This window comes from Mchenga conophoros, linkage group LG1 (genome assembly GCF_057382185.1).
Source record: "Mchenga conophoros isolate Kocher_MC1m ecotype Shallow Benthic linkage group LG1, M_conophoros_male_GT1.1, whole genome shotgun sequence".
In the NCBI taxonomy this organism is placed as follows: domain Eukaryota; kingdom Metazoa; phylum Chordata; class Actinopteri; order Cichliformes; family Cichlidae; genus Mchenga; species Mchenga conophoros.
Window position 1 is genome coordinate 17,353,794 of NC_140526.1, and position 21,892 is coordinate 17,375,685.

Here is a 21,892-nt window from a genome sequence, read left to right on the forward strand (position 1 = left end):
TCATCCCGTGGGGTCAAAATGATCATGAGAACGGTGAGCAAAGATCCCAGAACCACACGGGGGGACCTGGTGAATGACCTGCAGAGAGCTGGGACCAAAGTAACAAAGGTCACCATCAGTAACACACTACAACGGCAGGGAATCAAATCCCGCAGTGCCAGACGTGTTCCGCTGCTGAAGCCAGTGCATGTCCAGGCCCGTCTGAAGTTTGCCAGAGAGCACATGGATGATACAGCAGAGGATTGGGAGAATGTCATGTGGTCAGATGAAACCAAAGTAGAACTTTTTGGTATAAACTCAACTCGTCGTGTTTGGAGGAAGAAGAATACTGAGTTGCATCCCAAGAACACCATACCTACTGTGAAGCATGGGGGTGGAAACATCATGCTATGGGGCTGTTTTTCTGCCAAGGGGACAGGACGACTGATCCGTGTTAAGGACAGAATGAATGGGGCCATGTATCGTGAGATTGTGAGCCAAAACCTCCTTCCATCAGTGAGAACTTTGAAGATGAAACGAGGCTGGGTCTTCCAACATGACAATGATCCAAAACACACCGCCCGGGCAACAAAGGAGTGGCTCCGTAAGAAGCATTTGAAAGTCCTGGAGTGGCCTAGCCAGTCTCCAGACCTCAACCCCATAGAAAATCTGTGGCGGGAGTTGAAAGTCCGTGTTGCTCGGCGACAGCCCCAAAACATCACTGCTCTCGAGAAGATCTGCATGGAGGAATGGGCCAAAATACCAGCTACTGTGTGTGCAAACCTGGTAAAGACCTATAGTAAACGTTTGCCCTCTGTTATTGCCAACAAAGGTTATGTTACAAAGTATTGAGTTGTATTTTTGTTATTGACCAAATACTTATTTTCCACCCTGATTTACGAATAAATTCTTTACAAATCCTACCATGTGGAGTCATGGATTTTTTTTTTTCACATTCTGTCTCTCACAGTTGAAGTGTACCTCTGGTGCAAATTACTGACCTCTGTCATCATTTTAAGTGGGGGAACTTGCACAATCGGTGGCTGACTAAATACTTTTTTGCCCCACTGTATATCTGCAGGTTTTTAATCAGGCCAGATTTACTTCCTCTGTATGCTTTTAGGGTGTGACCTAGTAAGTAAAAGGTTATGTGAAAGCTTCCTAGATGCTGGAGCATTTCTTGAAAATGAAAGGCATTTACTGTAACTCCAGATTGCACCAGTCAGGGAGGTTTTTTTATAAGCACCTTTGCAGATCACACTGCATCCTATTATAATGACCAAATGATAAAATAATTAAAGCTAACGCCGATAGTGAAACCTTGTTTGATTGTAACAGTGGTAGTAATCGCTTGCCTTCCATTTATTTAGTTTCAGTTGGTGGAGATAAGCGTAAAAACAATGTAAGATGCAAAATAAGGTACTTAATGAGCCTTTGTTAAACTTCAGGGAAACAGTGAGAGCCTCGTTATCACGCTGGGAAGGCGGTGATTGGGTCATGAATAATGTATCGGGGTGGGAGGAGACAGTTTCGGCGTTGACTGTAGTTTAGTTGCGAGCGTCACGGTGTGTATTGAAGACCGGGACATGGTCTGAATGGCTTTCTTTACAGTCACTGGAGGAAGTTTTCGTTCATCGAACACCAGGTAAGATCGATTTAACCACTTCACGGACTTCACCAAGCCAGATGTTACTTTTTTTGTGCGTGTGGTAAATATATTGTTGCAATCTGAGGAGTTTCCTTACTAAGGTTTGTAATCTGCGTTATCGACATGTGTCTTTTAATCCCAATTTAATGTCGATTTCATGGATTTTACGCACTCCGTGCGTCTGGAGCAGGAAAGAAATCAGAAAGCTTGATTCAGTGAAGTCGTTGTGAAAAATGACAAACCACGGTTAATCTTTACAGAAAGTATACTTTTAAAAGGAGGATGACCTTCATGAATTCCAGCCTATTTTTATGCTCTGTTAACTCTTCAGAGAATGAGTTAATAACTGATAGGTCGCAACTTTTTTGGGACAGTTTGACATTTGCTGAGTGTAGCAGCAGGTGGGGCAGTGTTTATGTTAAAAACAGCGGGTAGAAAGGTAGAAAAGGGTATTTTGTGTGGACGTGGGCCAGCATCTACGATGTGGATTCCAATCCATAGGGGCCAAAAAGCCAAACGGGGTTCAGCCATAGCGTGTTCATGTTGTGCCCTGAAGCTTGATCAGTTAATCTTACTAGTCACAACATGTTGGACGAATGAAGGAATCTGCCACAGGCTATTAAGAACCTGCTGTTTTAGGTCTGATGGTGCTGCACTGCTTCTCATCTTAGGCCTCTTTTTAAGCATTGGTCCTCTTTCTTGTTTAAAAAAAAAAAAAATCTAAATCTAAAAAATCTAAATCTTTTCCCTTTACTGCAGTAGGAACACCTGTATGAGCCAGCATTCTCACGAGGGAATGATCACAGTGCTGAATGCTCCCTGTGCGATTATTTACCCCACTGATGTGTACAAACAGAAGTGCACTATTATCCTGAGCTGAAATGCAGACCTGACACTCCTTGCATTCTCCCTTTTTATATTATTATTATTATTATTATTATTATTATATAGAGAGGACAATAGTCATAGGGAAGGTGACTGGGGTCAACTATGCAAACAGGGCTCAAATCTCAACCTGGCGCAAGCAACAAGAGGTGACAGAGCACAGCCTGTTCCCAGGATTGCTTTGACTCATATCTGACCTCCCCACTTTTTTCTTTTCTTTTTAACGAGCATTAATAGAAATTGATCAAATCCGAATTTACTGTGGTAATCCCGCTAATCCAGGGACCCCTGAAGGGATTCTCCAGATGGTCTTGCTGCAACTCCTAAATCAAGGATTTCATTGTGATAATGCAGCTCTTTCCTTTTGCTAATTACACTTAACAAAAAGCATGGTAAATCTTTAAAAAAAAAAAAAAAAGTCTTTCATTGGGAGTTTACATTAATTTTTGACTGTCGTGTGCATAGTATGGATTTAAATCTTTTCTCAGTGTCTTAAAGTAATGAAATAAACATTTCAAATCAGTGCCTCATCGCCCTGTTATGTTCCTATTATGCATACAAACCTTTGCAAGGTGTTCTTCCTTGAACAGCTGCAGCCCCAGTTGTTCTTTCCCGATATGTAAATCTGCACTGAGGACAATTTCTTCTCTCCCAGAGGAAGAAGTGGTTTGACGTAGCTGTATGTCATTAGGCAACAGATCACCGAGATTAGCGGGCACACACTTCTCTGTGTTCTCAATGAGCTGTTGTATCTTTAAAAAGAGTGGGAGAACATCTGCTTGCCGCTGTATTGTTCCCAAGTGCTTTTCACATTCCAGTTTTACAGATAGGTCAGTAATCATTTTTGTCATGTTGTGCTATCATAACATGGAGTCTGGCTGTTGCTGTCAGTTCCTGATTTATGGCACCTGGCCTCAGCGAGCCTCTCTCCAATTCACTCCTAACATTTGCTCAGCAGGCTTTAAATGTTTCCTGTTGTGAGATGAAAGCCACACCAACATCTCAACAAGGCCAGCTCTGCTTTCTTTCACCAGTCTGGCCTGTGGTGGATGACACAGTTTTTTTTGTTTTTCTTTCCAAAGACAAAAATACGAAAGACCCAACAATCAAACACAGAACAGGAAAGAAGATTTGTTGACAAACTGCACAATCAATTGTTGAAGATGTGGTAGTAGTTAGTAGAACATGGGTTAGGCTATCTGGAGTGAAAGGAAAACTCACAATATCATCATTAATCATTAGTCACAGCTTTCTAACACTTTCTCTTGACTCCTTCCATCAGAACGAGGCATGGCTGGGAAGCCTTTCCGAGCCACCTACATCTGGACCAGCATCATTTCGAATCTGCATACTCGCGTGGAGGTCAAGCGTCGGCGTCACAACCTGAAGTCTTACCATGACTGTTTCTTGGGTTCAGAGGCAGTGGATGTGGTGCTGGCACACATCACCCTCAACCGTTTTTTTGGAGATGAAGCAGTACCCCGCTATAAAGCTGTCAAACTTTGTCAGGCGCTCATGGACTCAAGGGTATTTGAGCCGGTGGGAATTAAAGTATTTGGGAAGGAAAAGAAGAAAACTACATTTGAGGACAGCAGTTTCAGTTTATACAGGTTCCTGAGTCCAGAAAACAACTCGTCTTCTACACTGACTGGCACCAATTCCCTTTCCACTAATACCATTGAGAGTGGCTATGACTCACCGAGCATTGAAAGAAACACAAAGGGCTATAGTCCTCTACGGGAAAGGTACAGACATAAAGTAACTATTTTAGATGTAATCTGTGATTTGCTTAGCTCTCATTCCTTTAAGGTAATTGTTAAATCCAGTTTAGCTTCAGATAGTAAGATTTCTAAAAACTGGTTTGGCATGAACAAAAGGATTTAGAGTCAGAACATTCAGTCATGCATTGATTTCACAAATTTTCAGTTTCAGTTGATAATTTTCAGTTAATGCTTTTTCCCAAATCTAGTATTTTATAAATAATGATTAGGTAGATATAAATCATACTGATTTATCTCCCAAGTATTTGATTTGTTTTCAAATTGAGGGTTTGGACTGGAATGGTACTAACATGGTGCTTTTCTGCTCTTATTTGAGCACTCAAAGCGCTTTCCTACTGCAAGCCTTATTCACCTATATTCATATAAGCACCTTGTTCTATCCCTAAGCAGTTTTGACATAACAGTCACGCACTCACACTTTGATCGATGTATTGGGAGCAACTGTCCAAGGATACTTTGACATGTCAGACCCTAAACCATCAAGCTCTCAGTCAGTAGCCAACCTGCTTTACCTCCTGTGCCACATCCATCCATCGTGATTGTCTGAATACTGAAAATAAAGCTGAGCACAAAAACAGAAAATGGGTGGAATGATTTGCAGGCTAGTATAGATCAAGTTACGACCATCATCAATCAAGGTGTTATGTTAATATGTGAGACCTCTTTTATAACACTAACTTCTTGGGTGACCTCCCAATTGTGACACACTTTTGAAACACAAAATTGTACATTTTATTGTTTAATTTTTTTAAGCTTTATTTATCCAGTTAAATCACTGACATCAAGAATCTCTTTTACATGGGATATCTGGCCAAGATGAATGCACCACTAATGTATCAAAACAAACATCAGATTAAATTAACGATATAAAGACTTGCTCACATAAAACACTTGCACACATTCGTAAACTGTAAGGATTTCGATCAAACTACTTCTTCTTGGCTTCATCTCATCTGCCTCGGCTTGAAAGCATATAAACAAATATCGTGGTGAGCATCTAAACTTTAAAATTTCCTTTACCTTGATGCTGGAGAGTTCAGAGTTTTACAGAGGCTGTTAGGATAGCAAAGGTTGGCAGAATGCATTAAGCATACGGGCTAACACATGGCCTCAGCACTTTGTGTTTACACTCTTTTGATCTCTTTAAAATCTGATCTTGTTGTGGGAGGGACAGACATGGGCAGACAGCAGGTCTGATGGCTGTAATGAGAGATGAAAGATTCAAAGGAACCATATGCTGTTTTAGTGTTTGGACAAGGCTTTTGTTATTTGCAGCATGGGTTAAGTCAGTCTTAATACGTATAATTTAAACAAACAGGGAAAACAGTGGCTTTTGTTTAATGGAAATCCTGTTTGTCCTATTTAATTTCAGTCAGAAATAGCTCATTTGCAAAACACTTATTTGCAAAATAAGCATTTTTAAAAATGAAATATGCACAATCAAAACAGCAGCAAACTGTGATTGAATCAGACATACTCCATAAAACATTTGTTTACTGATGCCACTTCTCTTCCTGTAATATGTCTGTTTATTTTGCCTCCTCTGTTTTGACTGATTGCTGCTATTACGCAACTCTGCAGGAAAGAAGCGCAAACAACAGACAAATCACTTGAGGACGTGCTGGGAAACCTCAACCTCAGCTCGACGATTACCCCTCAGATGATCAACCTCGGCCTCTCGCAAGAGCGTAAGTTGCTTTCTGTCTTTGATGAGCGTGACATAAAACAGGCGTCGTGTTTTCATGCTGAACATGACTCAGCATTCTCGACGTGTCTGTGTATTTGTGACTTGTATGGTGTTTTCACAGTTGTAGATGAAGTGTGGCACCAGCAGGCAGTGTTCAGACTGTTGCAGTTAATAGAGCTCCCCCTGTTGGAGAGTTTGTTAGAGGGCAAGGAGACATCGAGGCGTGCCCTACATGGCATGGACAGCGACCCGGACCTGTTGTATACATCAAGCTACCTAGACAGAGAGGTTCTGAAGGCCTTCAGTGAGGCTCAGTAAGTCCACTCATTTTTTCTTCTTCTTCGTTTTATAAACGTTGATCAATTCGCATGAGTGTTTCTGGTGACCTTTGTTAGACTTTAAGACCTTCACGCCACGCCTCACCAGATTAGCTGGTCTGCTGATACTCATTTTCTGCTGCTCTGCCGACGTAGAATGTGTATAGAATGGCACAGCATGTCTATTTGCACTTGTCCTGCTCTTTAACTTAAAGAAAAGCGCTCACCAATTGACCACTGCTTTTTTTTATTTGGTAGTAAAATTATGTGGAGGTGTAGAGATAAGAGTCATCGTAATAATGGTTATTCATTGGAACTGTGTAGTGTCCCTGCATTTACATGTAGTAGTTATATGCACACCACAAAACTGCAAAACCTCAGTTTGACTTCAGACTGCCTTGAACTTTGTTTATTAATTCTAATAATAAAGGCCAAATTTCAAATTCACATATAAATATTAAATCATAATACTTTCCTCTCTTCAGGGCTGATGAGTGGATGTCAGGAGCAGTGGACTGTCTGGAGTTTCTGCCTGATGACCTGGTGGTGGAGATCAGCCGAGGTCTGGCCGCCTGTGGAGACGACCTGATCCGGTGTAAAAGACTACTGTATCAAGTCCTGACTAAGCACTACGGACACACACAACAGCCACCTCTGCTTAGCAACCAAATTTTCGATATCCACTGCGGTATTTCTGAACTACTCGGTATGAGAAGGCTCTGTCAGATCTTTTGTACAGATACAAGTTTACAGTGATAGATGTGAATCAGATTTTAGGTTTATGTAACTGCATCCCTGCCTTTTTAATGCAAATTTTGTGCTTTATCGACAGTGAACGGGAAGCGAGAGCAAGCTGTGGAAGCGCTCCAGCTGAGCCTGAAGCTGCAGGACTCTCGCAGCAGGGAGGAGCTGCGTCGGCTCCTGAGATTCATGTCTGTTGCAGCCAAACCGGAGGAGGTCAAACTGCACAAAGAGGTCAGCGCTAAGGGTGTATCTTGTGGAAGTCTGTACATTTTTGCTGGCTTTTTACTAACCCTACATAATTCTCCTAGATTGAGAACCGAATGGCAGTGAAAAGGTCTTTCTCACGTGCCATCGTCTACAGCAGAAGACTCGCCAAAGGAAAGGTGGACTTGATGGTTCTGTTCATGATGGATAACCACTGTGATCTGTTCAAAGTGAGTGTTCCCAGTGTTGTAGGAGGGATGTTATCTTATGTCCTTTACAGCCGCTACAAACAAGTAACAGCATATTTGTTTGTAGGAGAAGTTATAATATTTTGCTGTCTCTCCCACCAGATTCCTGTCTCACTGCACAAGATGGTTAGTGACAGAATAACGAATATTGTGAAAGGGAAGGATCCAGATATGTTGACAGGTTTGCAGATTTTTACCCCTCACAGGCATCATTGCGTACATTCAGATATTTAACTGTTAACTGGGGGCATAAAGAGGAATTAATTTTTGGTTTTCTGTCTCTCTTTACTCCAGGATCAGCGTACTCAACAAGAGTAAGCACTGAGGTGTATTCACAAAACGCACGAAAAACCACTAAAGAGGAGCTCGTGTCTTTATTGCGGACAGTCCACGAGAGCCCTACGCTCTCTGATAAAGAAAAGAGACGGCTGCTTGGACAGTTTTATAAAGGCCATCCGGAGATATTCGTTCAGTACTTTGGAAATAAATTGTCCAGTATCAACATGTTGTTACAATAATATTTATTAATTTAAAAAGACCATATACTATAAGGTAAAGAAGAAAAAAGCCAATGCAATCCAGATGATGTGAAAACGTCCATGTCAGCGAGTGGATTTTATTTAGACTACTGAACGCAAATGTGAATTTTAATAATCTTAATTATTTAAGGAACTTGACATTTTCTTTTGGTGCAGGACGCTAACATGAAGTTTTAAATGAAACTGTTACTTTCCGAGAAAGACAAAAAGAACCAAGTGTTCTTTAGTGATTCCCCCCCCCCCCCCCCTTTTCTCACTGCAAACCATCTTGATGGCTTGATGTTTTGTAGGCAGAAAAGGGCAAATCTGCTTGCCAGATTTTTATTTTTTAAAGATGTAAATGTTCCGTGTGTTTGTGCAATAGAAACAGTGTTACCAGTCAAAATGTTCTCAATGCGATGTACAGTATAGCTTTGTGTAAGTAACCCTCAAACGGAAATTTGAAACTGGAAATTTGAAAGTCTGATGTTGAACTGTAGTAAACAATAAGACGCATTCATGAGAATCAACCCTCTGGGTTTTTGTTTGTCGCATCACATCAACAAAACAGATGTTTGTGCTTTTTTTTTTTTTCTTTTGTAACTGAAAACCTTAGCTCCATTTTAGTGGCAGCTTCAATGCCTTTTAAGTAAGGTTCAATAAAACCCTCTGCACGAGACAAGGAAATTGCTTCCATATTTCTATGGAACACTATATAAACTTAAGAAGGATCTAAAATTTGTAGATTCCACACAAAATGAAAAAAATAATTTGCCACCAGAATGCTGAAAAACCCATCAGTGTTCCAGTTGTTAGTTTACTTTAACAAATTATTTTTGTTCAACAGACCGTTGCATTCATTTTTTTTATTACTTGACTGACTGAAATCTAATGTTGCTTTCAGCTGAGTTTAAGAGGAAATGTGACAGTTTTCATCCTGTTTGTTAATTAAGAAAGTGAATGGTTACGGAGTCCTGAGATAATTTGAAGCTAGAACACTAAATCACAAAACTAAAATATCTGTAATAAATTGAAACTACTAAAAGCTGTAAGAGAAGACCGACAACTACTTTACTTTATATGCGTTATTTGCATCATATGCATTGTTTTTGCTTCTGTAAGAATTTGTGTCGTATGGATTGGGCAGATTGTATGTTGCTAAAGAGCATACAAAGCTGTGCTAGGTAGAGAAAATTACCTTCTGAGCACCATGTGAAAACAAGCAGCTGGTTGGTATTAAAAATGGTTGCTTATGTGCAGTGTTTTTGAATTTGTCATAAAATGAAGATCTGCTTGATAGTGACAGCAAAATGCTGCTAACCAACTAATTGTTTAAGTCTTTAGTTATTAAATTTATAGACAAAACATAGATTCTCCCACAAAAATTGTAAAGTTTTATATTGTGCCCCCTGCTGGTAGTTGTCACAATGAAGCGTTACTTCAGTTTCAAAGTCAACCCCCCCCCCAAAAAGAGCACAGTCGGGTTACTTCTTTCTCACTTTTATTGAAAGAAATTGTCTTTCCTCCAGTTATCTAAAAAAAAAGGAAAAGGGAAAAAAGGAGCTTGCTTCCACTTTGCAATTCCTCATCAAACATTGCCAAAACTGGGAGGTGTGCCAAAGTCAAAGGCTGAATTAAAAATTTTGTACAGTATAATGGTCAGTCTTTAAAAATAAGAACTGCTGACAAAACAAAAGCCACGAAAACACTCAGGTGCGCAGACTTTCTGTAGGTTTGTGTGTGTACACTGCTCTTCTGTACCAAGATCAGCTGATGTATAATCTGTCAGGTGGACATGTACATTTATCCTATAGGACCAGTGGTTAAAGATTACATTCTTTAGTTTATCGAATCCTCTTCTGTTGGCGTGCGCGGTAGATGTCGTGTATGGGAGGAGCGATCGCTCCTTTATCATCCTCCTCGTCTGAGTCTGCGTTAGGCCTCTTGAGTGACTTGGCAATAGTGTGGTTCTCCATGGATCCGTTGCCCTCCCCTCCTACATCAGGCTGTCTACCAGTGATCAGCTCTACAGCAGCATCAACAGCTACAAAGAGCAGGGGTAAAAAAAGAGAAGCAGGTCAAATGAAAAGTACAACAACCTGTTAACACACAATTAGGCAGTGTAAAACAGCTGCTCTGTCACTACAGCATCCATCACCACAGCTTTTCTTCTAATGTGACTAAAAATAGAAGTTGTATGGATTCATCCTAAATAAAGACTTACTCTCAGGAAGTGTGCATCTCCTGAAAGTTTCCATGAGCTCATCCACTTGAACAAAGGGACCCTGCAGCAACAAACAATCACACACTCTTTTGAATCCAAGCAGCAAGGAGAGGGGAAAAAACTGTTCCTAACATCTTTTATTCATTGCCAGTAAATATGAGCTTGATAAGTGTTAAGCTGCTGCTACTAACAGTGAAGCACGTAGGCGGAGGGAGCAGCTTCATTAGGATGACAGCAGCTGGGGGGACTGGGAAAACTCCACCAGGGACAGGGTGTAAACCTGGAGCTGCAGGGAGAAACACGAGAAGCTACGTCAAAGATGAATCCTTTCATGCTTTATGCAGCAGAGAGAGCAGTGGAAAGATGCATCGTGCTCGTAGGTTTACTGGATTTGAGGACTACGTACGGGCAAGGTGACGTGGCTGGAAGGGGATCATCTGATTTGTGTCTGGTTTGGGATACTCAGGTTTACGGTCAACTTCGTCCTTTAAAGCAGGTACAGAGGGTGCCACCACAGTCTCTGGTAGAAGTGCTGCCAGTTTGGCACGTGACACATCCTACAAAAAAGACACGGATACAAATTAAGTATCAGTTCATGTCAGCAGAAAAGCTGGAATCTGCTTATTTTGCAGGAACAGGATACTGCGACGCCAAATGGGAAAACACACACCTTGTATCCAAGGGCCTTGAGTTCACTGGTGGAGCAGGGATAGAGGTCCATAAACTTGTATCTATCTACGAGTAAGGCCGTTTCTTTTCCCTCGTATTCATCCTTAAAGGCCATGAAACGCCTGCGCTCGACTTTCAGAATACTGGCTAGGTCTCCTATGTTGCTCTCGAAGGCAAGGAACCGGGCCCAGATCTCACTGAAAAAAACAAAACACACATCACAGTTAATAAACATTGATATCGACAGTTATGACATAAACGTACATGTATGCAATTTATTCAATATTTGACATTACCCCGATTTTTCTGGTGATAAGCTTCCTGAGGTGAGGACACGTTCAAACAAAACCCTGGTGTTGTTATCCTCTGAAAGCCAAAAAACCCCCTGATTATTTACAACAACAACAGGAGACATTTTTGCATTACAAAGGAAGAAACTAAGGAAGAAACTAATTCTTTGATATCAAAAGTAACCCACAGAACTTGTTACGTACCATTGAGGTGTGAGAGGTAATCGATGTATGCAAGTATGTACTCTGGAATGTCGCCATACTTCTTCAAACCCAGCTCAAAAATTTTAAAGGCCACTGATTTATCCTTTTAACAAAAAAACAAAAACAACAAAAGCCCTTAGACGTGTATGCGTGAAAAACACACAGTTCATACACTACACATCTGATCACGTGTTCTTACCTTGCTGCAGTAGTATTCCATGAGCGCTGCGGTGACGTACACATGATGACGTGTGCGTGGATCTTCTCTGGCTTTTTTAAAGATGGTGCGACCTGATTTGATGCCCTCGGCTCTCCTGGCAAACTTCATGTACTGGATGTAGACCAGTGTGGGGTCGATGTCTTCAATCGCCAACAACTTGTTATAGATGCTGTGGACCTTTTCGTACTTCATGCGACTCTAAGACAGCAGAAAAGGAAATGTGCCGATAAGCCAGCGTGCCTCTTTCAGTCTGGGTTACAGCATGTGCAGAGTTCGTAATGGACCCTCACCTCCTCATAGTCAGCAAAAGCAAAGTATAGAAGCATGTTCTTTTTCAGAAGAGTCCCGATGGCACGTTCATAGATGTTAGCTGCCTCATCGCTGAACAGCTTTGAGTTATTCATGTCCTGAGGGGTAGGGGGAGAAATACAGACTTATGGGACTGTTTGAGCTGAAGTTTGGCTTTATTTGAAAAATACTTAAGAGCCTTTAAACAAAAATACACATTAAATTTCACAATGATAAGGTTAATCTCTTACCCCTTTCTCTGCCAAAAGTTTGCTGGACTGCTCCAGGTACTGTGCTGCCTCATACCATATGTCAGGATGGTGGCCCAGGACGAGCAGGCACTGTTCATAGGCAAACATCACTGCACCACAAAAAATAAGAGTTAGTGACTAAAATATTGGCTCTTCACCACCTGAGGTTAAGCACATCTCAAGAATGCACGTGGAGAAAGGCGTCAATCCACGCCCTCTAGTGGCTTCAATCCCACATGTCATGCATTACCCACTGACTACAGTTGAAAACGTACTAAAAAATTACATATCAGCATAACAACTGGAATTACAGTCCTCCCGACACAAACACAGAATAAGATTTACCAACAACAGCTTGGCCACAAGCAGTTACCTCTCTTTGTAATGAGGGTCTGGTCTTCTGTGCGCAGTGGGTTGCTTTTTTCCCACTGAATGTACTTCTTCCACATTTCCACCTGCTGTGCTTCCTGAGGGGAGTTCTGAGGTGGTACTGATGGTGCATTCCTGTCCAGCCCTTTCATCACTGTCTCATACTCCTGAAATATGGAAACAATACAGAAATCTGTATTAGCTTTATAATGAGAGTACACAGGACAAAGGACTGCACGTAGGCCTGTACATACTTGGGACTCTGTGCAATATCTCACCTTAGCTACTCTCCTGGCATTCATGTAGTCTCTACTTCGATCCTCAATCATCTTTTTGGCCAAATGTACATTGATACCCTGTTTGTGAGACAGACAAGTCAGTCTACCAGTCACTCGGTACTCATGATGAAAAACCAAAAGCTCCATTTAAGAGCAGAAAAAGGTGGACCACCCGCCTCTTCATATTTGCTATAATCTCTCCAGAGCTGTTCAATGTTGATCATCGGGTTCACGCAGCCTCTCTGGTACACCCGCCGTACTGCGGTGATTCGCTGGTTCTCTGCATATGAACCCACAGCCTCACTAATAAAACAAAAATTTCAACATTAAAGAGATGCTAAGAGAGCTGAGTAGCAATAAGGTCATGAAACAAAAATCACTTACACTCCCTTGAGGAAATTGATGTAATCCACCCAGATCTGAAAGAGTAACAGGTAGCGGTTATGCAATAGTAGTTTAAAAAACACTCATACCATTAGTACAAATACATTGTTCAGATTTGCATACCTGATATGACATAATTTCCATGCCAATTTTATCCAAGGCAAAGTCATAAGCCTGGGCCATCTTCTCTCTGATGGCAAGAAGAAGAGGTGGAAAATTGTATGGCAGTAAATAAATGCTCAATAAAACAATGCAGCTTGTCATCTTACTTGTAGCTGGGAAGCTTTCCTTTGGTCTCTCGAACATATGAGAGGTAGCATTTCCACAGGTCGATGTGCAACACTTTCATTAGGCATCTCTGAAACAACTACAGGGGCCAGAAGATGTTAGACAACAAAGCAGATGGAAACACACTTTTATATGTCACATACAGTCACAACACTTTCTCCTAACTATCTGACTCTGGATGCAGATCATCTGTTTACAATGTAGCAGGACTGCTACATTTAACGGCATGAAGTTAAACCCAGAATACCAGATTTGTTCATGTTCAAATCTTTGACCTAAAATGTATTTCATGTATATCAATTTATTGTTTTTATTTAATATTTATAAGGGGGATAAATGTTGAAAAGCTTAAAGACATCTAAAGACACACTGCTAGTGTGGAAACCTAGTGAGAAAAATCCCCCAAAGTGTCATCAATTGAGTTCAAAAGAGCAACTAACCCACTTCTAACATTTCAAAGACTTATTATTGATTTATAAAATTAATATTTTCTATTTAATCACCATTTCCAGGTGCTTTTTAATGGGTACTATAATTGTCTGTATGCATATTCCCTTTGAAATCAGAAACAATACTTAACTAGTGTATTTAGGAAGTCATACCACCCTTCCCAGATTTTAAAATTTCACTTTCAGATTTCACGAGTGAGGCGGACACTTACCTTTTCTACCTTGTCATAGTTTTTAGCCTTGATCTGAAAATAAGAGTGTAAACCAATGTTAATTTTCCAGTACTTTTATGGCTTATTGGAAACATGCATTCATGCAAATGTAACAACCATTCACAAACGCACGCACATACACGACCTCAAAGATCAACAAAGTGAAATTCACACAAGAATGACAAACTACTTTTAGAAAGGGGTTTATTTTCATTGTAGTTGCGCCACATTACCCAGGAAAAATACTGAAATTGGACTTCAGGCTGAGAAATCCAGTATTCAGAGAAAAAAAAAAGGGCCCTTTTCCACATAGCTCAAAGCCTCAGGTGTGCTCGATCCATTAGTAAAAATTTGCAGCGATGAATTTCTTACGGCCTACTACAAATGAGCTGAAACCATCCTCCGGTACGTAGAGGTAAGGCTGTTATTTCTGTGGCATAAGCACTGTAGAAATGTGTAAGCACATCCATTTTTATCCATAGTGCAATAATAAAAATTTGAAAAATGATTAGGGGGGGTGGGGGTGGGTGCGCTGAATTAGGCTTATGGTAACAAAAACAATAACTTTGCATGGCTACACTGACAAAGCAAAGGTCACTCCTATAACACACTTAAGGAGGCTTAAATATGTAAAACGTCACAGAGATGTCATGAAATTATTAACAATGTCCTGACACTGCAGTTTAGACAGTTTACAGATTAATGTTAATATTTACACAGAAATGTGGACCAAATTCTAAACTAGTTGTTTTTGTGCGACCTATTAAACAAAAATACTAAGACTGCAACGTTCCTATGGCTGTAAGGCCCAATGTAACTGCACTGGTATGTACAAAAGCCATTTTAGACCTACAAGAATAACATTAACATAAAAGATTTCAAGGTCAACTACAATTAATTAACGGTGGAACTCAATTTTCAATTTTTTTTCAGTCATTAGGAAATGTCTTAAGGCGCTTAAGAAATAACCTACACTTCCTACTCTTTAAAAAAAGAACAACAAACCCAGACATAAAGCACCAGTAAACCTTTAATAATAAGAGGAAGAATACAGTGACATGTAAATCTTTGAACAACTCTTCAAAACCTGTTACAGTTACTCCGAAAAATAAATACTGTTAAATACTCTTTAAAAAAATAGGAAAAGTTGCAAAGGTGTGCAGCAACTTTTGCATGCGACAAAACTTTTCTTCGACTGTAAATGTTGCTCAAGAAACAATAAAAATCTAGGGGACACTTATATCACCACATCAGATTTTGATGAAATATTCAAGTTAAAAATCCTTTACCACCAAACACTGTACTTTGTTGATAAAAAAATGAGATCATAAACTCTTTAATGGCCACCTTAATATCTATCGATCGATCTATGTATATAGTAAAGTAAAACTTTAGTTATTTAAGCAAGCTTTGACATAGGAATAGAAATGGCATAAGATTTAATACTAGAATGTCTAAGCTTTCTGAAATGTAGTGTATTTGGTTGGGTTACTTGCTGAAAGGGTTAAGTGTGAGAGAATCACAGGTAGCTTTGTCAACAAAAGCTTTTACTAGAGCTGATGCAAATCCTGTTTTTGTGTAACACTGGAACAGAGAAGTTACATAATGTGCACAAATTACACTGCAGTGATGTTTTGTTTGGATGCATCTGCCTAGGTGGTTGTAGAAAAGCTCCTCCTGATATTTAACATGCCACATCCCTTTTTGCACTAAGTTGCATAATCGCTTCAAGCACAAAATTCTACTTGAGATGACTTGCTGCAACACACCTTTTTGTTAATGATTTAAAGCTTACTATCAGCTTACTTCAACTGAAAAAAATGGAACGATCACAAGAAAAACATGAATATAATTAGACAAACAGCTTAAAGTAGAGAAAGCACTTCAAGGCAGAAGATTAGTAAAGCCACATAATTTCTATTAAAAAAAATTAAACGCAACTTCTCCACTATTTGTTGAAGATAACTACACTGAACTTTCCTTGAGGTACCCTAGTTTCTGAGAAATGCAATCAAAATAGTCCTAATGTATAAGAGTGCGGATTTTCTAAGTTTCCAATTTTTGAGGTCCACCATCCAACAAATGAATACAGTACTGGCCGCTATCTTTCAACACTGCTGTTATGGTAGCGCAAATCTGCAGTTCATATGTGAATACACAGTAGCTCAACTGCATTTAGTTCCCATAGTCATAAAGGTTATACAGGAGGATCCACTCTGAGAGACAACAAGACACGAACTTAACAAACGTAGGCACACTTTACCCTGTTGTTTCCTCTCAAAACATTATCCATCATAGCACAGGCTGCTCATACTGTATAACTCAAACAAGTTAATGCACCCTGAAGGAAGCCCAAAGTAAGTTAGCCCCATTAAGCTCTTCTTACAAACTGCGTGTAAAATATTTTAGTAAGGGTACAAAATATAGATAAACCTCAGTCTAACAGTTAAAAACAGCTGGTTAGTCTCACTATAAAGTGCCTATATTAATCAGACATAACTTTGTATTTTGATCAATGTGCTGTCTCAACATAAACCCAACTGAGCCGTGGTCTCTAAAACTAGGTCTTCAAAAGTGGTGAGTTATGAAGAAGACATGCTATGATCTGCACAGAGCAAATGAAGTCTTTAGAAAATGTGCCTAACACACACAAAAGAATTTTGCATCGACTTTAAGTGAAGAACACTATGACGATTTTTGACTACTTAACTCTTTAATTTTTTTTAAGTTGAGATCATCCCCCACATACTTACCACACAGACTTTCTTTCTACATTATCATAAAATAAAAATAATAATTTAAAAATATACATATATTACTAACACATTCATCAAACTACGATAGTATAAAAAGGCCTTCTGTTGCTGGGGGAAAAAAAACACTGTTTTAGTTATTGACTGTTATTTCAGCTAACAGAAGGCTTAATGCAAGTATGCCGGAATAAAAACTGGGTTTGGGGTTTTGGAATTAACTGTTTGGTGGGGAAAGAGGACTAAACAACGTGGGTTTAAAAAACAAAACAAACTTTAAAAGTATTGTATAAGATCAGATTCAAAAATCAGCTTTATTAGTCGAGCATGCTTATCCATATAACAAATCTGACACTTGCTTAGAGCTCTTCCCTGCCATCTTCTGTTGCTACTAGCTGACCTCTAAAACTACACACACTAAAAGCTTACTTAACTTGAAATGCCATATTTTTTAATGTCAGTACTGTTTACATTTTATTTGCTTTGCATTTTATTGTAAATGTTAATATTATGTAAAATGGGGGAAAAAAAAATAAATAAAAATCAGTCTACTGTCATGTCTTCTGCAGGTCCACAGCTTTGTTTAAAGCTGACAGTAGATGGTGTATCTACTATTCGTTTAAAATTTATAATTACTTTCCTGCTTTAAAAAAAATGGATCCTAAGCAAACATCTAAAGTTAGAAACCACATATGTTCAAGTTTGTTTTTTTTAAATAGAGCGACTTTAAATAAAAATATTGTTTACGAGTCAAGCTTCCAGACAAAAAAAAAAAAAAGAGGCACCAGTGATGTGTAGATGCAACTGTTTTATTTTGACCCTCTAGCTTGTCTGCAGCAGATTACCAAGCAATAACCCAATAATAACAGTAATAGTAGACAACTCTTTAATAGCTTGCTGTTGATATTTTTAGAGGGCCTAAAAAGTGTGGACTTTAACAGTGATGCTTTACTGATGCAAATTAAGGAAATTGCTACTGGTCGTTTTAGAAGAGACTAGTCTGTTTGGAAAAGCACATCTCTCCCTGTATTTCAGTGTGTGAAGACCAGGGGTGGACACATGGGGGTGATGTAACTTCACACAGGGAAGAAACCCCCTCAACCAGCCAACTACAGCCACTAGAACCTCAAACCCACATTTGGTGCACAGCACAAAAGTAGCAAGTCTCCAGAAGGCAGGAGTGGCCTTTTAACTGGAAACTAAAGTCTGATGATTTGGTGCAAGTTCCTGTGTAACTTTTGGAAAGCACTGGTTTAAAATCAGTTGCAGTCATCTTCTGCAAAGGTGAAGGGCATCAAGGTTATTTTATTTGGTTAGCAAAAATTATTTGTTTGGGGAGGGGGGAGGGGGAATAAAAAGTCATTCTATCAGTAGCAGCGAAGCCTGTTGATGGCATTGAGGCAATAGGGTCACTTGTCTTCAGGAGGAGTGGGGAGAAAGAAAGGGCCACACAGTTAAAATGTTTTTATACAGTTACCCAAAAGAAATGACACAGGAGGCAATAAATTGACACAACAAGTGAATAAAAGGCTAATGCACTCCAATACTATTAAAATAGTTTTAATACTGTTGCAGACCAAACATGCAACAAATGCACTTTACCCCATTAAAAATATGGCGCAGAAAATGTGTACTTTAAAATCCTGGGAACATAAGAAGAATTTTGTGGAAAAGATACTGTTAGAACTAATTCCCCCTTTGAATTTTTAAAAAGGCACAACTCTTAAGAAGTCAAGCAAGAGCCTGGGAAATATAAAGCGTTCCACATCATTCTTCACACATGTTCAATCCATGTCCTTCAGGTTTAAATCACTTGTTAATCGTGACTGTTGATGGCAATCTTGTAATGAAAACTACAAAATTTAGGACCAATAGTTCCAGCTGAAGTAGGCAGGCTCAGCGATCAAAAATAAGAGTTGCGACTTTATTGGTCATTAAAGTAAGACAGTTTGGTCGTGTGAAAATCACATTGTTGATCATTTGAGGAAAAAACTAAAATCCCAGCCATGCACACTAAATAAAATTTAAAAACAAAAGTCTTAACCTCAGCTTCAATGTATAGCTTCCAGAATCTGCCAGAACTTGGGAACTGTGAGACAAGTCGCTCATATGTCTTCCTTGCTTTGTCTATGGGTTGGTTCTAAAGAAGGAAAATGCATTGACACCTCACACTATTTAACATATCAAAAACCAGTCATGGGAGGAAAAGATTTTATGGCTGCTTTGTATTCTAACAGTTTATAACCCAAGCCCAACCACCCTTATTCCCCAGTTTCCTTAACCCCAGGAATACAACTCTGTGTCACTAAACCTGTGCTTCTCGAATCAGAATGCTCCATGCGTCAAGGTCATATGGGTTTTCTTCCAACTTCTTCTCTGCCTTCTTCACCTTCTCAGGGATATATTCTGCTGCTGCCTGCAAGACAGCACAAAGGCACAGGGACAACATAGTTATGCCTCTGAATAGTGCTGGGAAAAACAAATCTAAGGGCCCATCTTGAGGCTTAGAACATACATAAGTAGGTTTAGTATTCTATGGTAGTCAATAATAGAATAACTGGCTACAACACTGCAGGTAGAGAAATTTACGAATATTTGGGTGGTAATTCACATTACAAATACAGAACAATGTCCAATTAGCTGGCATGTTAACTCCTTTTACGTGGCGCGACTAAGACTACATTCGATTGATGTGTACTAATAGATTATAAAAGTGTTTAAATTAACTCAATTGGTTTAACAACAAGCGTTAAGTCGCGACTTTACTACAAACGCTTATACTCAATATGGCGAACGACGGGCTAAACTTGCAGCTTTCAGTCGTAACCCAAACATACATATCTGCTACTAGTACTAGCTAAAATCGACGTAGAATAAGTCGAAACATAAGCAAATACTACCGCTTTGTCAACTTGCTAACATTATCCAAAATAACACGGTGTAAATCATGCATTCTTTTCAGCACGGGTTAGCTTGACCCGCTGCGTGTAGCTACCTGTTCGGCCGTTGCCTCCGTCGACATGGCTGGAAGAGTAACCTAGGTTAGAAATGTCTTTATCAATTGTGTGAACACTCAAAGAATAACGCGATGGCACGTTTTTTTAAAAACACTTCGTAATCGGCATAGCTTCAAAAAACACGATCACATTGCCATCAAGCGACTAGCCGCTCAACGGCTCGCCGATGTCTTAAAATGGCGTGACACTGGTGTTCCGCTCCGCCAATGGCAACAACAATAACAGTTCCGGCACGAGTCCTTCAAAATAAAGCGCCGATCTCTACGAAAGCGAGTTTGACAGTGTGCCCTTTGCCCCGCTCCTCTGAGTGCAGTTTATCTAAAGTTAAATTGTATGTTCTGTACACTACATTGTGTAAGAAAAATGATTTACACGATTAAAACTATAGTCTATTTGCATTTTTTCAAGTTTATTATTTTTTAAAATAAATAAATAAAATACCATGAAATTCTAAATGTGCCTTGTAAATTATGTTTTACTGTGATGTGCATCTGCTAATGTGCACTCAGGTGATTCCTATGCGACTGCAAACCGTGTTACAATTTTGACCTATAGGCGGCCTCTAGTAGTCTAGTAGTCAGTCAGTTTACAAATACTAACTTGTACCTCGACCCCTAGGCTTATTAATCCTTTTTGTGTAGATAAAAATACATACATAAATTAAAGCAAATCCGCTGTTTACTGAAATTGCAGAAGATATGGCAATCAGTAAAACAAAGCTTGTTTTGTGCTGCAGACTGCTGGCCACCTCACTGGCCAATAGGGGGAGACAAACGATAACCATCGAGAGCGCGCACTTTCATATAACCGTCTGGCAAAATCCAAGCAGACCAAAGCAAAAGACCACAGAGCCAGATCACGAGTAGACTGCTACCTTTTTTTTCTTCTTCTTTCGTCCATACAAACTATTTCAGCAACAGCAACGCCGTGTTCGGTCTTCAGTGCTAAAGGAATTGATATACGGGGCCTTCTGCACATGTGGGTTCTTCTGATTACCCCCATTATCATCCCAGCTGTCCTCACCCAAGATAAACCAAGTTAGACAAGAGGTGTTCACACCTGTTTTCCAGCTGACCGGGCAGGCTCTGTGATTTGTTGTGTGTGACTCGGGTGAGGACAGATGAGGACTGACAAAGACAAATGCCTTTTGGTGGATTACATTATAGCTGGTCGACTCAGACACAAGGGGCTTATGGGCAGCTTTTTTGCCAGCTGGGTGCCTCCTGCCTGTCTGAGTTGTAGATTTCAGCTTGTATTTCCTTTGAAGGCTAGTCAGCATGTTTTTGGCATCACTAGTCCTACCTTTCATCATATTGATCTAGATTTCATATCTCTTCCAGGATCAGAATTAGAAAAAAAAACTGTTATTGCTGGTCTTTTCACAGCAGATCAGGCGAGCAGTACAAATTAAGATAAAAGGAAAAAAAAAGTCAGGAGTGGAATGAAGATGTGCTTGGACAATCGGTTAAGCACCTTCTATCTGGGGCATTAGGGGTTGTGTCAATGTGAAGCCTAGAGTAAGTACTAGCTTATTTTTAGAACACATGATAGAAGGGTGGCTAAAAAGAGGATGCTGCTGCCTTTGGATTGTACATTTTCATATTCTATTTTTATTATTTTCTTCTAACTTTACTAGGCTATAGTAAGTATGCTGCTGACACTTTACTAGAGGAACAAATCATGAAGCAATCACATTAACAATTCAAACTTTATTGTTATTATTCTGAATATATGTAACCAAAAGTTGGAAATTGTATTTCACATTGTCATTTATTGATGTTAGCTATATATCCATCTCATCCTGGCAAAACCCGAAGGGGGACTATAGTATTGCATTAACACTTTGCCTGTGCTTTATTATACTTCAAATGTAAGCTACATCTCTGTGTTCATTCTTTTGTTCCTCTCATCCTTCTCACCCCCTTTGTCTTTATCATGTATGTTGTCAGTAATTTTCAGTATACCTTATTTCTTTTTATGAAAAAAAA

General features: G+C 39.6%; 2 protein-coding genes across 2 annotated transcripts; one reads left to right on the forward strand and one right to left on the reverse strand.

Annotated features, from left to right (window-relative positions):
- Positions 1 to 1,496: 1,496 nt before the first annotated feature.
- depdc7a (DEP domain containing 7, paralog a) lies at positions 1,497 to 9,233 on the forward strand. Its single transcript, XM_085268213.1, has 9 exons — positions 1,497 to 1,624; positions 3,795 to 4,257; positions 5,875 to 5,981; positions 6,102 to 6,294; positions 6,783 to 7,003; positions 7,130 to 7,272; positions 7,350 to 7,475; positions 7,596 to 7,674; positions 7,788 to 9,233. The coding sequence occupies exons 2-9, from the start codon at positions 3,803 to 3,805 to the stop codon at positions 8,009 to 8,011; spliced, it is 1,548 nt and encodes a 515-aa protein (XP_085124339.1). The 5' UTR covers positions 1,497 to 1,624; positions 3,795 to 3,802; the 3' UTR covers positions 8,012 to 9,233.
- A 262-nt stretch (positions 9,234 to 9,495) lies between these two features.
- On the reverse strand, positions 9,496 to 20,118 carry cstf3 (cleavage stimulation factor, 3' pre-RNA, subunit 3). Its single transcript, XM_085268215.1, has 20 exons — positions 19,883 to 20,118; positions 19,199 to 19,303; positions 18,932 to 19,027; positions 14,138 to 14,170; positions 13,458 to 13,555; positions 13,312 to 13,378; positions 13,189 to 13,223; positions 12,981 to 13,107; positions 12,805 to 12,882; positions 12,531 to 12,693; positions 12,158 to 12,267; positions 11,909 to 12,025; positions 11,598 to 11,816; positions 11,399 to 11,501; positions 11,201 to 11,270; positions 10,906 to 11,101; positions 10,642 to 10,792; positions 10,427 to 10,521; positions 10,236 to 10,296; positions 9,496 to 10,055 (listed from the first exon to the last, which is right to left on the reverse strand). Exons 1-20 carry the CDS (start codon positions 19,907 to 19,909, stop codon positions 9,856 to 9,858), a joined length of 2,151 nt encoding a protein of 716 aa, XP_085124341.1. The 5' UTR covers positions 19,910 to 20,118; the 3' UTR covers positions 9,496 to 9,855.
- Between the last annotated feature and the right edge of the window lie 1,774 nt (positions 20,119 to 21,892).